We start from the raw sequence: 15,766 nt of genomic DNA, 5'->3' as shown, positions 1-15,766 counted from the left end.
GCTGTGTCCATGCAGCTTGTTCCCAGCTGGAGGGCCAAGTGCCCATTCATTGCGAGGCCAGGGTTTCTTAGGCATTTATGCTTTGTGGATGCTGCCAATCTTCCTGGAAAGCAAAGTTTATGATGATTTATGTTTTTCAAGTAGTTTCATTGCCTGTAGTTATTAAATTTCCCATTCTTTACTCTTTGAGTTTCTTTAAAATATTGATTGTCCTGTAGTTGAGTAACAAATTGTTTTTCACTGTGTTAGGCATAAAGCCCTAACAAAGTACAAAATAGTGATGATACTATGGGAAACAGTTTTCCTTAAAAGCCTGAGAAAACGTGGTAGTTACTGTGAAATATTAGCAGCTAAAGAGCTTTGCAGTGGAACTTTCTGTGATGATGGAAGTGTTCTGCACCTGCACTGCTCAACCCAGTAGCCAGCAGCTGCTTAGGCTGTTGAGTGCTTGAAGTATCGCTCCTGTGTTTTTATTTTAATTCATTTAAATTTAAATTGTCGGTCGTAACTGACGCTTATTGGATTGGACAGCACGTTTCTCTGTCATTCTTGAAATGTGTTTAGATAATAATCATGTATTTTAAAAAGTATAATAACGGTTTTTAGATGAATGGTTATGGATTTCTTAGCCTGTGATGGCCATGCCCGTGGTCCTGTGGTTCAGGCCCCTCTGGGGGTGTGGGGCGCTGAGCCGCGGCAGCCCGGCCCTCGGGGTAGGTGGGCCCATCACCCGGAGCCGCCCCTGTGCCGGCCTTGCTGGAGGCGTGCGGTCAGGGGGTGTTCAGACTGCCCAGGCGGTGAGCTGCTGGTGCCACATGTGACCTGTGGAAATTTTGCAAGTCTCCATGTTTGTGTCCTGGCAACCAGACACAATTCACAGCAAAAACGAAACTAAATTTGATAGATTGGGCTGAAGTAAGCCAGACGGCCCAGACTCACCAAAGGTGAATGGTGCCCTCTCAGCTGTTTGTAGCTACTGTGTAGAAAGCAGCTCTGAAAAGATAACTCAAAGGGAATAAGAAGCCCGTTTGTAGTTGAGCTGCTGTGGTGCTCGGTGGGCAGCAGACACACTGCCCACAGGAGGCCCCTGGGGACCTATGTCATAGGGTGCACCGTGTCCTCAGCCTCATGAGGGCCCCTCCTGGTCACCAGCCCACATTCCTGGGCCTCTGTGACGCTCTCAGCTCTGTTTGCTGCGCAGCAGTGTTGCTGGCCAAAATGGTCATTTTTACGTGTTCATTTGATTTTGGTGTTTGTCTGGGGTGTATGCTCCATGAGAGCAAGGCGTCTCTGTCCTCCTCTGTTTTTCTCTCTCCCTGTTAGCGCAACATGGCTGCACCTCAGGGAAACTCCTGGATGAGCCCGTGCTGGGAGAAGACCCTTCAGGTTTTGAAATTTACCTCTCACTAGGTGTTTTAAGTTACTAAATGTTGAGACTGAATGAGATGGTAGTTTAGACAAAAGGTTGGTGAATTTTGTCAATTACATGGGAAAGCTCTTGGAAACACTAAATAATGAAATACTGTTTATACTTCATAGAAATTCAGTACTGGTTTTGCCTTTTGTTTTGGGACTTGGGACTCTTTCTCGGAGTCAGTAGCTAACTGGGGAGAGTCCTCTCTTTATTTTTGACTGTGTGATTTTAGAAAGACCCTCATTTTTTTTCCTCCAGTGACATATACAATTGTTGAAGACTGTATTTAAAAACAGAATAAAACCAAACCTGTTATGAACCTTGCTGTTTTGATCTATGGGATGAAAGCCTTAACATGATGAGCCATTGATAATGCTGTGCAAGAGCAAAGGAGTGTGCAGGAAGTGTGTGACAGAGTCTCTAGATGTGACTTGTCATAATCATACTCCCTAGCTGTCCCCTTCATCTCCTCTCCCTCCAAAACCCCACTAAACCCCAATCTCGTGCTCCTGGCTTTCTGTTATTAGGGAACAGCTGTGAGGGGACACTGTAGCATGCCTCAGCTGGTGATAGCCCATCTCAGAAGCACCCCGTCCTCTGTGAATTGTTGGGGAGATGAGACAGTGACTGTCTAAACCCCAATCTCGTGCTCCTGGCTTTCTGTTATTAGGGAACAGCTGTGAGGGGACACTGCAGCATACCTCAGCCTGTGATAGCCCATCTCAGAAGCGCCCTGTCCTCTGTGAATTGTGGGGAGATGAGACAGTGGCCGTCAGTTCAGTGTCTTAGTTCTTCTGGGTATTAGAGCTTTATTTCACGCCCACCCATCCTCAGCTTTTCATAACCAGTCTCTCCGGCAACCTTTTCTTTATTGTAATCATTTGACCGTCCTGGGTCAGAGTCCAGTCGAAACAGCCTCTGCTTAGGGAGTCAGGTACTTGCAGAATATGCTGAGAATGTAAAGAAATATAAAGAAATGTAGTCATGAAAGTAGAGATCTTTTCGGGGGGCCCTAAGTGTATATGGTGAAGACACCTATGTAGTGTTGTAGAGCTACTATCTTAGGGATGGTATGTGTATATTTTGTTTTAAATAAATTTTATTGAAGTATAATTTACATACAATGAAATGTACTCCTTTTAAGGGTGCAGTTCCATGACTTTTGACAATGTGAGGTACAGATATTTTTGATAGAAAAATGAAATGCATCTCAGCGCTCTTACAGTTCATTGGACTGTTGCAGCTTAGAAATTGGAATAAATAGGAAAACATGGAACACATGGGAAAAGATGAGGCCAGCCTGAAACAAGGAAGAGTAGTGATTGTGCTGTTTGTAGTCCTCGCTTGATGTGGAAACCCATGTCCGCCTGGGTTTTTATTGGGTTTATCTGCCTTTTGTCTCTTAGTCGTAAGGAAATATGCATCATTATCCTTCATATTGTCTGCCGGTACTTTTTTGGAATTTTTTTTTTTACGCAAAATGGAGTAAACTTCGTGCTTATGGAAAAATAATTTACATTCAATTTATAATAGAATTTTATTGATTTTGTTCTCATTGGAGTAACTTCAGGCAAAATCACCTGGGCTAACATAAGTTGGATACCATTTTCAAGGGATTTAGATGTAGAAAGAAACTCATTCAATTTCAGTGGTGACAGCTGTTGAGTGAATTTTTCTGATACCCTCACAGCAGGAAATGATACATTGTAACTGTGTTTCCCTGATTTCCTGCACACTGCTGAAATCGAGCCTGACAGGACTGTGCTTTCTGAATGTCTGAATAGCCTAGTTTACACAGTCAGAGTATTTTTTTAATGTCCAAAGTAGATAGAATTGTGATTGCAAAAGTGGATATATGGGTGACATATAAAACCTTTGTTTGCTCTTTCAAAATTGTTTTTCCATTTGTACTGTGGTTGCATCTGAGTTTCTTGGAAAGGTTGTATTGGAACTTGGTATACTTTTATAGAATGATATAGGAAATTACAAAATCAGCTTACTTTTTAATTTAAACAGAAATATGTTTCCTTAATGCAGAGGTCAGTTTTGATTACTTGCAGTGCTTTCTTCACTGCTTTTTTATTTGATATCAGTTTTTAAATTATGATAACCTATAGCCGCAAAGAGTCGGACATGACTGAGCGACTGAACTGAACTGAACTGAATTGAACTGATAGCTGCCAGATACAAAGGAATAAACAGTGTCAACCTCTTTCAAGACTACTGGTAAATAGTTGACACAGAAAGTAAATGTGTTTTACGTGTCACTGTTCTATGAACCTCAGAGTTTGTAGGTCGGTGAGGAGTGAGGGCATGGAGATACTTTTTGAGGTTGGAAGGTGGGTTCTGTCCAGCCTGGGCCCCAGTCCTGTAGTCACTGGGACTACTCATACCTACCCCAGCATAGCTTCTTACAGATGAGAGGAGAATGGAGAGTTGTGATTAAGTGTCTGTTGAGGCAGTCTGAGTGCAGGTTAGAAAAGAATTTCCAGACACAGAGAACTGCAGGAAAGAGTTTATTAAGAACAAAGAGCAGAGATAAAGTGGGCACTTCGAGCGCACGACTCCTGACAGGCCAGGGAGGGTTGACAGTTTTTGTGAGTTGGTAGCCAATTTTTATAGCCACAAGACAAAGAAAATTCCTGCTGGAAGGTTGGCATTAGTTGATTGGTTGGGGTGCTATAGAGTGTTTACTGGAGTGGGCATCTTTGCCTAATTTGGAATCAGAAAGCTTGTTAGTGGTGATCAGGGGCTTTTGGCAATGGTAACAAATGATCACAGCTTCAGAGTGACCTTGGTTCTGGGCTCTGTTTCTGTGGACCTTAGTACAAGGCCTTGCACCTGTGGCCTGTGGCAGGACTCAGCAGTGTTGCGGTGGACCATGAAGCCCAAAGACTCCCAGACAGAGCTGTGTTGCCCTCGACCCCCGAAGATTCAGGTTCACTCAGTTCAGTTGCTCATTCATGGTTGACTCTTTACGACCCCATGAACTGCAGCACGCCAGGCCTCCTTGTCCATTACCAACTCTCAGAGTCCTCCCAAACCCATGTCCATTGAGTTAGTGATGCCATCCAACCATCTCATCCTCTGCCATCCCCTTCTCCTCCTGCCCTCAGTCTTTCCCAGCATCAGGCTCTTTTCAAATGAGTCAGCTGTTCGCATCAGGTGGCCAAAATATTGGAGTTTCAGCTTCAGCATCAGTCCTTCCAATGAATATTCAGGACTGATTTCCTTTAGGAATGACTGGTCGGATCTCCTTGCAGTCCAAGGGACTCTCAAGAGTCTTCTCCAGCACCACAGTTCAAAAGCATCAATTCTTCGGCGCTTAGCCTTCTTCACAGTCCAACTCTCACATCCATACATGACCACGGGAAAAACCATAGTCTTGACTAGATGGACCTTTGTTGGCAAAGTAATGTCTCTGCTTTTGAATATGCTGTCTAGGTTGGTCATAACTTTCCTTCCAAGGAGTAAGCGTCTTTTAATTTCATGGCTGCAATCACCATCTGCAGTGATTTTGGAGCCCCCAAAAATAAAGTCAGACACTGTTTCCACTGTTTCCCCATCTATTTCCCATGAAGTGATGGGACCGAATGCCATGATCTTAGTTTTCTGAATGTTGAGCTTTAAGCCAACTTTTTCATTCTCCTCTTTCACTTTCATCAAGAGGCTCTTTAGTTCTTCTTCACTTTCTGCCGTAAGGGTGGTGTCATCTGCATATCTGAGGTTATTGCTGTTTCTCCTGGCAATCTTGATTCCAGCTTGTGCTTCCTCCAGTCCAGCGTTTCTCATGATGTACTCTGCATATAAGTTTAATAAGCAGAGTGACAGTATACAGCCTTGATGTACTCCTTTTCCTATTTGGAACCAGCCTGTTGTTCCATGTCCAGTTCTAACTTGCTTCCTGACCTGCATACAGGTTTCTCAAGATTCAAGTTACCTCCAAGCTAATCAGAATTCATGATGCTTCCCTAACATAGAAATGGCAAACTGTGGCTCAAGTTTGGAACCTTCATTCTTAAGCACAGTGCTGTGAAAACAGGTATATTAACAGTCAGCTGGAGTTGCAGCTTGTATTCCGAGTATGACCGGCAGAGTCTGACTTAACTTGGCAGACGGGAGTTAGACAGGTCAGCTGGAATTTCTCCAGGTGGACCTAGTCCTCACGGGAGGATCTTGGCAGCCTTGGTCACTGTCTCTCTCTGCGACCATGCTGCTCAGGATAAGCAGTGAGCACCTCAGACATGAGCCACATGTGTAATTTTAAATTCCATCTCGTTGATTTTAGTAATAATCTTATTTAACTCACTTCAACATGTAATTGGTATGAAAATTTATTAATGAAATGTTTTACATTATTTTTTCATAGTAAGTCTTGGAAATCCAGTGCAGACTTTACACTCATAGAATGTCTTAATTCTGACTAAGCTGCATTTCAAGTACCCAGTTGCTACAGTTGGCTGGTGGCTACCATGTTGGACATGCACCTTGGCACAGCTGGGTCCCTTTGAAACCTTCAGTGTTTGCAGTTGGAGTTGGCACTGTGAAAACTTCCTAAGAGTGTAGATACAGGTATAACCTTCCAAATCATCAGGTTATTCAAAGACATCTAAATCCTACTTCAAGATTAAATATTATATGTGATAGTATAAAGAAGATAGGAAAGAAGTTTGCTTTCTTCCTGATAGTCAGGTGAAGAACCTGGTGAATGCTAACAGTAGAGAAAAGCGGCAGCCAAAATGTCTAGAGGCCTGGGTGATGATGAGTATTACAGTCTGACTGAGGTGTTGGCCACACTGGCAGGGCCCAGGCTGTGTCCAGGCCCAGCAGGATCGTGAAGCCCAGTGGTGAGAAGCCCCCTGAGTTTGAGTTGGGCATCTCCCAGGCCCTCCTGGAACTGGAGATGAACTTGGACCTCAGGGCCCAGCTGCAGAAGCTGAACATCATGGCCGCCAAGGAAACTGAAGTTGGTGGTGGTCAGAAAGCTATCATAATTTTTGTTCCCGTTCCTGAACTGAAATCTCTCCAGAAAATCCAGGTCCTTGCTGGTATGTGAGCTGGAGAAGTTGTTCAGTGGGAAGCACATTGTCTTTATTGCTCAGATGAGAATTCTGCCTAAGCAAACTCGAAAAAGCTATAGAAAAAACAAGCAAAAACTTCCCAGGAGCTGCACACTGCTAGCTGTGCATGACACCATCCTGGAGGACTTGGTTTTCCCAAGTGAGATTGTGGGCAGGAAAATCCGCATGAAGCCAGATGGCAGGCAGCTCGTAAAGCACAGCACAACAGTGTGGAGCCCAAGGTTTAACGTTTTCTGGTGTTTATAAGAAGCTCATGGGCAAGGATATAAATTTTGAATTGCCACAGTTTCAGTTGTAAACAAATATGACTAAATAAAATATTATTCACAATTAAAAAAAAAAAAACTTGAGTGAAAAATCATGCAACAAACGCATCTCCTCTGATCCTCACTGTAGCCCATGGAGGGGATATTTTTGTGACCTCTTTGATGATCCCTGTTTCCCTGTAAGGAAATTGGAAGCAGAGTCAACAGGCAGTAAGTGTAACAGCCGGGACTTGTAGGTCTGACCCCTGAGCTCCTCACCATGCTGCGTGGCTCTCCCTTACTCTGCTATGCTCCCTGATTGCTTTAGGCGATTGGACTTGGGAAAATTATGAAAGTGCGGAAGAATCGTGGCTGATTCTTAAGCTGCCGCAGCTGTTCCACTGCTCCTGCTCCCTTCTTCAAGTTTCTTCACAGGGCTGAGGGAGTGATTAGAGAGGGATCACCTGTGTTGCCAGCTTGCGCCCTGGGGCCCCGTGTCTGGGGACTTGGGGGTGGGGGCTCCCACAGACCACTGAGCAGAGGTGTGATGGCTGTCTCTGCTGAGTTCAGTGCCACAGCAGGAAAGGGTTTTTTCCTTAACCAACTGATTTATCGTGAGACCCACAACCCACTTTTGTATAATTATTTCCGTTTGTTTCAGCTCTTATTTTCAGTACCCAAACCTGGCTCCCTATTGAGACCTAAAGTGCTTGTTATTGTCCTTAGTGGTTTGTTGAACAGGGCTTAGTTTTCTGTTGTTTCTAAAAAGACCAGGCATGGGTCTGCCTTTCACAATCAGTTGTGTGCAATTGTGTATGTTTCAGAACTCTTTGTATCGCCACTGCATTTTTATTGTGGAAATTTGGTGTTTGTGTGGTGGTGTTTGGAGCACTGATTCCCTGTGGCTGTGACCGACTGTGCCTTCCTGTCTCGTGATCCTCAGCCCCCCTCCTCCCTTGATTTAATGGGACTGAAAATGGTATCATGTCAAATATGGTTATATAAATATGTGTTATGAATATTTGAAAGTCTCTTCTCCTTTCAGCTTTAATTTGTTGAAACTCTTCTTAGCTTTACAATTTTCTGTTTATTGTGACTTTTAACTCTATTGGAAACCTAACTCTGCTTACCTCTTTACTGTTTAATGAGCAAGATAAAGTGGGAGGGAAAGGTTTCTCAGATGTGACTGAGTTTTAATTAAGTTGCATGTAGGCCTGTTGAACATGTAGGAAGATGCTCTTGTATCTTTTGCGAACAATTAGTTCTCTTATTGTAGATGAACAACTTAGCACCATCACCTCAAAAAACAGAAAAAATAATCAAGGACAAACACTGACTTTCTTCTGTGTAAGCTAAAGGTTTGTTACACACAATTGCAAAATTTAGTTTTTTCAGAAAGTATTATTATGCACAAGTTTAGGGTTTTAAAGGTTTTAAACTTGACAAGACCTTCATTGTCCCTTGACAAGACAAAATCACTGAAGTCACGATTTAGCACTATGTTATTGCAAAAGGAGATAGGATTTGCCTTTTATATTGATGGTTTTTGCTCGGAGACCTGCGTTTCACGGCCTGCCTGCTCAGTTTCAGCTCTTTTTTCTCTCTTGCCTCTGCTTGTCTTTTTTGCCGCCTACCTCTTCATCTATAAACTGTGAAATTTCCTTGGTTTCACTGATCTCTTTCTACTTGTCTATCTGATATGTGCTAAACCTCTACTTGCTGAGAAAACAGACTCTTTTATTATCCCTAAATGTCACCTCTTTATCACGTGCTTACTTTTAAATGGTCCAGCAATGCTAATAAACTCACAATACGTACTTTTCCGAACCAGGTCAAAATTTAAGAGTGTTTTTAATGCAAATAAAATTGTTAAACTACAAATGGTAAAAACACTAAGACCACCAGGCCCGTGACTTTCCTGTTACTCCTGCCTGTGGTCTCCTGCTCCTCCCTCTGCTGCCAAGGCCACCCAGGGCACCTTCTTCCCTGGCCTTGAGCTGGCATGGCAGGTGTCTCTGATCAGCCTGGACACTGTGGTCAGTTGTCTCAAGAGCATTCTCCGGACACTCAGAATTCTGGATGCTGTCCCTGAGCACCCCCTCTGTGGTGCTGTTTTGGGGCTGCATGTGACGTGTCCTCCCCCTGCTTTGAGAAGCGCCTGTTCTCTGCATCCTCATCAGGGTTCTCAACACCTCGTCATGTTGCACTGTTTGCATCATCTCTGGGCCCATCACGACTTTGTGACTTTTCCTTGGTCAAAAAAGTGCTTGATGAAGGACTGAAGAACAGTGCAGAGACTCTTGAAAGTTTATTTTTGAAAAAAGGGTAATTAGAAGAGGACAACTACTGTGATAGAGAAGATGTCTGTTATAGAGAGTCTGACATTCTAATGACCTTAAAAAAATAAGGTTCATTCTGGGTTTTATGCATTTCTCTAGTTCAATTTGGTGAGTGCAGGTGTTTGTGTTGTTTGTACAGTGCAGTATAACTGTACAATTATAGTGGACTCAACATCTTTATTCTCTGACTTTTTGGTAACTTGAGAAAAACAATACCATTTTATGTAAACCTCAGTGCCTTTCTCCTGATACTCTAACAAATAGAAGATAAATTAGCATACAGGATGGAAATAAGTTACTCTCCACATTTATGGATGAACAACTTGGTGGCTCAGATGATAAAGCATCTGCCTGCAGTGCAGGAGACCCAGGTTTGATCCTGGGTTGGGAAGATTCCCTGTGGGAGGGCGTGGCAGCGCACACCAGTGTTCTTGCCTGGAGGATTCCATGGACAGGAGCAGAGGTTCATGGGGCTGCAGAGTCAGACGCAGCTGGAGGACTAATGCATAGTCTGCACGATTAACGCGTAGTTTGACTGATCTTTTTTCTTTTTCACTTGTGCCAAATTAGTGGCTAAACTGAAAATTAAATCAGATTTTGACTTTTTAAAATTCTCTGATTAGTCATAAATTCCTCTTTATATTTGGCAGGATAATGATTAGTGAAATAATTTGAATTTCGTGACCCATTAAAATATGTATTTTGTCCACCGTATTGAAAAAGTGATATTTGTGTTATGTCTCCATTAATTTTTCTATGGAAGATTAGAAGCAAGAAAGCTTTTATGCTGACTAAATCCCCCTTGTTAAAACTGTATATTAGTGACAGCGAATATTTCTTAAAGCTGTGATTATTTAAAATGGGCTGAAAACAGTGTTTTTTGGTGTGTCTGTATCAAACCAATTAGAAATTGTTTTTACTTTTAAAAATTATGATAAAAAAGTAGTAAAACATTTGTATTAGTTTTTCTCTATTACCCCAGTACAGTGATTAAGAAGTATTTGTTAATAAAATTGATGAAGTTTTTAAAGTCGTAAAACTGAGACAATATTTTGACAGTTCATTACGCATGTTTTCACTCACTGGTGTAGCAGCTGCATTATTTGAAAGCTGTGTGACATGAAGCTGCCGCAGGCTCTGAGGGTGGCTGAGGTGCCTCACTTGTCCTGGGCCTCTTGGGGGTCTCACCTCATAGCTCCCTCTGCACTTCCAAGTGAAAGCCAAGGGTCCCATCTCATGAGCTACTGTGAGTTGTTCTTGAGGATTTTTATTCTTTCATGGCAGCACTGTTTGTTCCTTTTTCTTTTACCTTAATTGCCTTCCTTTCTCTGTCTGTTGCTGCTACTTTACAGTTTTTACCAAGACTTCTCTTGTCTGTAATATTATTATATTCTTCCAACTGATTTTCTGTTGCCCAATCCTTCCAATTTCTGCTTTCTTTCTCGAGTATAAACTGCTCATGTGAATTCTTGCCCCAGATAGTTTTATGGGGCAAGTTTTACTGCTTACAGACCATCGGATACACTGCTTCTCATGATTTCTTTTTCTTGTATCTGAAAATCCTCCCCACCTTGGCTTCACCTATCCATAACTAGTTCAAGTATGTATTAAATAGCTGTGATGTACCAACTCCTTTAACCAGATACAAGCTAGCCTTTCTGATCCTGAATGAATGGAGGAGAAATCTCATTCCCAGTACTTATGCTTCAGTTCAAATTTCTATCACTTTTCTTCTGAGAGTTCCGCACTTGCCCTTACTGGGTTGGCTGGTGGCCATTTTCCTGTCTATTCATAATGTTTTTAGAAACGTGATGTTGACAGTTTCCTTATATTCTCTCTGTAATTATTTATACCCAGCAAATTCATTGTGTTTATCATTGTTGCCATTCTCTTTTTAACTTTTTTCCTTGAAATTTGGCCCTTTTGCATATCCTATCAAAGCACTGAGGAAGCATTTTAAACTGCCTTTCAGGTCCTCTTTATACATCTTCTCTTTGTACTTTGTATACTGCATTAATCTGGGCTGAGAAAACTGTTTACTCATAACTATAATCATGTTTGTACATCATTTATACAAAGCTTTTATATTTGTTCATGTATTTGAGCTGAAAAGTTCTGTTAGATGATTGTGATCAATTTATAGCCTAAGAAATGCAAGGGTCAGGGAGTGACCCAGCATCTCCCAACTAGGGGACGAATTCTCTCCAGGATCAGTTGCCTCCCTTCCCATCCTGTTTTGTGGTCCTCTGTACTTACTGGTCAGGACTGCCAGAAGGCAGTCTTATGTGTGTACTGGAATATGTACATTCCAGTCTGTGCACTGGAATATGCTTTAGTGATTTTAGTTAGCACTTTGAATTTATGATTTCATTTGATTTCCCCAGCATTTCTGTCAGTTAGGCAGGCCTGGCATTATTAATACTATTTTACATTATTAACATTATTTTACAAATGATAATAATGCTGATTGCCAGTTTGCCAAACGAGTGATTTAAAGACCAGAAACGAGAGCAGGTCTTCAGACTCGTAACCCTATGCTGTTTTCATTGCCCTATGTATAAAATACATTGGAAAGTGAAATGTGTTTTTACTTTGTCGGGATTGAACCTGGGTCAGAAAGATCCCCTGGAGAAGAGAATGGCAACCCACTGCAGTATTCTTGCCTGGAGAATTCCATGGACAGAGGAGCCTGGTGGGCTACAGTCCATAGAGTCGCAAAGAGTCAGACACGACGGAGTGACTAACACTTCACTTCACTGAAACAATTCTCTGTTTGTGTTCTGTTTTAAAATGTGAAATATTAAAATTAAATGGCAGCTGTTGTTTTAACTTAGCCTCAGTTTTGTGTGCCATGGCACTACTAGTCTAAGGCTAAAGAGAATGAATCCCTTTATGGTATACTGTCAGAAATTTGTTACTGGTGGGAGAAATAAAACCAAAGGCCAGAAGATGTGTTTTAGGTACAGGATCGTTCTGTGTCAGTCTCCACCATTTGCGTGTCCTGTTCTCAGAGTGATTCTGACCATTCTTGGCCCATAGAGGGGGGATTTTGGGGAGGGGACATCTGCACTTGTGACACTTTTCTCTCCAGTGGCTGCAGTGTCTTGGGATAGCTGGTAGTTTTGCTTCATAATCCGTACCCATCGTTTAATCAGTGACTTGATTGACTGTAGAACAGCTTTTCTACAGATCGGCTTGAAAGAAAGTGAAAGTGAAGCTGCTCAGTCGTGTCTGACTCTTTTTTGGACCCCATGGACTATAGCCTACCAGGCTTCTCCATCCATGGGATTTTTCAGGCAAGAATACTGGAGTGGGTTGCCATTTCCTTCTCCAGGGGATCTTCCTGACCCAGGGATTGAACCCGGGTCTCCCACATTGCAGGCAGATGCTTTACCATCTGAGCCACCAGGGAAGCCCTTGAAGGCAGCCCTTGAGAGCATCTTGAGGGCATATGTTAACCAGCAGCAAGAAGCTCTAGTGCCGAGCAGTAGAGAGGAGAGCATCGGAATCCCTTGTGATTGTAACGATACTTTAGTCCAGAACTTCCTTTAGTTGTGGGGTCTGCATGAACCCCTGTTTGACTGTGGTTTTCTGTGTAACCATGTGGTTCCTGGATGTCTGCATCTGAGTCCTTGTTGATGGAGCTGTGGATATGGAGTTGTATCAAGGAGGTGGTAAAGTGTACAGGTGGAGACTTCAGGTAGAATGAACCATGTTGCATTTCCTCATTTCTAAATATACAAGACGACAGTGTATCACAGGGAAGAGAGCAGTAGAGTAGTGTGGTGTAGTGAACAAACAGAAAGTTGGGAGTCCAAAGTGTGAATTCCTGCTGCACTGCTGACTTGCTCTCTGACCTCAAGTTCCCCTCTTCTCAAATATACAGTAAACTCACTTGCTTGGGGCTGTTGTAAGGATACAATTCAGTTCAGTTCAGTTCAGTCGCTCAGTTGTGTCTGACTCTTTGCGACCCCATGAATCGCAGCATGCCAGGCCTCCCTGTCCATCACCAAATCCTGGAGTTCACTCAGACTCTCATCCATTGAGTCAGTGATGCCATCCAGCCATCTCATCTTCTGTCGTCCCCTTCTCCTCCTGCCCCCAATCCCTCCCAGCATCAAAGTCTTTTCCAATGAGTCAACTCTTCACATGAGGTGGACAAAGTACTAGAGTTTCCGCTTTAGCATCATTCCTTCCAAAGAAATCCCAGGGCTGACCTCCTTCAGAATGGATTGGTTGGATCTCCTTGCAGTCCAAGGGACTCTCAGGAGTCTTCTCCAACACCACAGTTCAAAAGCATCAATTCTTCGGAGCTCAGCCTTCTTCACAGTCCAACTCTCACATCCATACATGACCACTGGAAAAACCATGGCCTTGACTAGATTAGAGGATATGAATGAGTACTCTGCACATGTAAGTGCTGTTCACATGTTACCTATTTTAATGAATAGTGATTACGATATGTTAAGTCCTTTAACAAAAAATATTTCAACTCCAACCTGCTATCAACACTGCAGGCAGGCAGTGCCATCTCCATTTGACAAACAGGGATCCAGAGTGTGGAGAGTCTTGGTGACTCACTCTAGGGTCTGCTGAGCAATGACTTCAGACATAAGCTCTGTTTGTCCCTAGCTTTGTGCTGTGCTCTTGGAGAAGGAAGTGGTAACCCACTCCAGTATTCTTGCTTGGAAAATCCCATGGACAGAGGAGCGTGGTGGGCTGGAGTCCATGGGGTCGCAAGAGTTGGACACGACTTAGTGACTAAACCACCACCGCCACTGCACTGTGCTGTTACAAGGGGTCAGTAGTAGAGGACTGTGAACTTCAACAGTTTGCGTATTGCTCTTAAGGAAACAGCACTCTAGATTAGGAATCGGGAGACACAGATGAGCACTACATTTCTGTATTATTTATGGGGAAAGTTACTTAAACATATTCGGTGAAATACCTTTGAAATACTTGGCTATGTTTCTCCTAAGGTTTACGTATGAAATGTTTTCTCGTGACTTTTTGTCAGAATTTTGAAAATTTCCTTTGAGGTGATCAAAATATCTTTTATAAATTTGATTTTAATATTTTGTTCTTTTTTTTTAGTCATTCCTACACTGGTCAAGACTACAGTACACAGGGCAATGCTGGCAAGATTTCTCTAGATCAGATCGATTCGGTAAGCTTCGCATCCTGTTAAGCCTTTGTCAACAGAGAAAACAGATTTTCTTAAGCCAGAGATTGTGTTTAGGGTGGGGTGATGGGAGAGAGCGTTATTTCATTGCTTGCCAGTCATCTAAGAAATGAATGCCATGCGCTGTGCATATGACTTTTTGTCATTATAGGAAAACCAAACAATCAGAAAATTATTTGTAGTCTGATAAAAACAATTTAATTAGTTTTGCAAAAGGAGGTTTCTTTTAAGTGATGACATTTAAATAGTATTTATGTGTTTATATTTAAACACCACATAATTTAGGAAAGGAGGAATGGAGAGTACTAAGTATAGCTGTCCCCTAGGGCTGCTGCAACATCAAACCATAGGCTGGGTACCCTGAACAACAGGATCTTATCTTCTCACAGTTCTGGGGGTGAGAGTTCATGATTGAGCTATCAGCTATCAGTTTCTTCTGAGGGCCTCTCTCCTTGGCTTCTGGGTGTCTGCTCCATCCCTCTATCTCTTCCTCTGCTTAGAAGGCTGCTAATCACCTTGGACCAGGGCCCCACCCCCATGATCTCATTTAACCTTGATTGCCTTCTTACAGGTCCCAGCTGTAGATACAGCCACATTCTGAGGTTGTGGGGTTAGGACTTAGCATATAAATTTGAGAAGGATGCAGATTATTCCATGACACTAAGTATATGTCTCGTGTTGCAGCCAGAGTGGGCAGTTCATTTCAACTTCACTTTGTGGCTCTATAGGGGAATCAAGGCGTGTACACTCAACTGTACTTTTACTGTATAGTATTTCACTTCAATGCACTGTAGGATTTCTGCATTACCCAGAAAAGGGAAACTAAGTCAACCATAAATAATCTTTGTTTAGATAATTACCAAACTATTTACAGTAAATTAAAAGTACATTGAGGTTTTAATGCTTGGAAACAAGAGTTATAATGGTGAGTAGGGAGAGATTCTGAGATCATCTTCCTATTTGAGAAATTATAATCAAGTAGAAGCTGTTACAGTGAAAGACAAAGAGGCTGCCTGGTCAGTCAGGGGAGCAAAGTGAGACCCATGACTGCTCCCAAGCAAAGTGGAACCTACCAAGGAGCTCATGAGAGGTGGGAGTTAAGTCTCAGGAGGAGGATACTTGAGAAGGTGAGGGAGATAACAGCTGAGACCATAAATGAAAAAAGTTTTCTTTAATTGTTAATTTCTTTAAAACATTTATTTGAATTTGCCTTTTGAGAGCCATTTCTCTTATTTTTTGGGTTATTTTAAAATTTCATCTGTGATTCACCAGTTATACTTTTGAACATTTATCCCAGTAAAATGAAATGTTAGATATACATGAAAACCCATACACTCATTTATTTGAAATAACCCTCGACTGGATTTGACCCAAATGTCCTTCAATGAGTGAATGAGTGAATGGTTAGACAAATGATATTACATCCACACACTGAGGAGATATTACTCAGCAATAAAAAAGGAATGAGCTATTGATAGCTGCAATAATTTAGATGAATTTTGTAG

At 42.3% G+C, this 15,766-nt stretch overlaps 1 protein-coding gene and 1 pseudogene across 2 annotated transcripts in view; both read left to right on the top strand.

Moving 5' to 3' along the window:
• Positions 1-15,766, top strand: part of PRIM2 (DNA primase subunit 2) — a 303,693-nt gene that overhangs the window by 189,953 nt on the left and 97,974 nt on the right. For both annotated transcript variants that reach the window (XM_027959198.3, XM_042236743.2), the window contains exon 9: positions 14,174-14,246. In XM_027959198.3, the coding sequence (XP_027814999.2) occupies positions 14,174-14,246 (73 nt within the window). The remainder of the gene's footprint in view (positions 1-14,173; positions 14,247-15,766) is intronic.
• On the top strand, positions 642-6,840 carry LOC105603921 (small ribosomal subunit protein eS7-like; annotated as a pseudogene).

The sequence above is a fragment of the Ovis aries genome, chromosome 20, assembly GCF_016772045.2.
Source record: "Ovis aries strain OAR_USU_Benz2616 breed Rambouillet chromosome 20, ARS-UI_Ramb_v3.0, whole genome shotgun sequence".
Classification (NCBI taxonomy): domain Eukaryota; kingdom Metazoa; phylum Chordata; class Mammalia; order Artiodactyla; family Bovidae; genus Ovis; species Ovis aries.
Note: the sequence above shows the minus strand (reverse complement) of the source record. Positions and strands in the feature narration are given on the sequence as shown.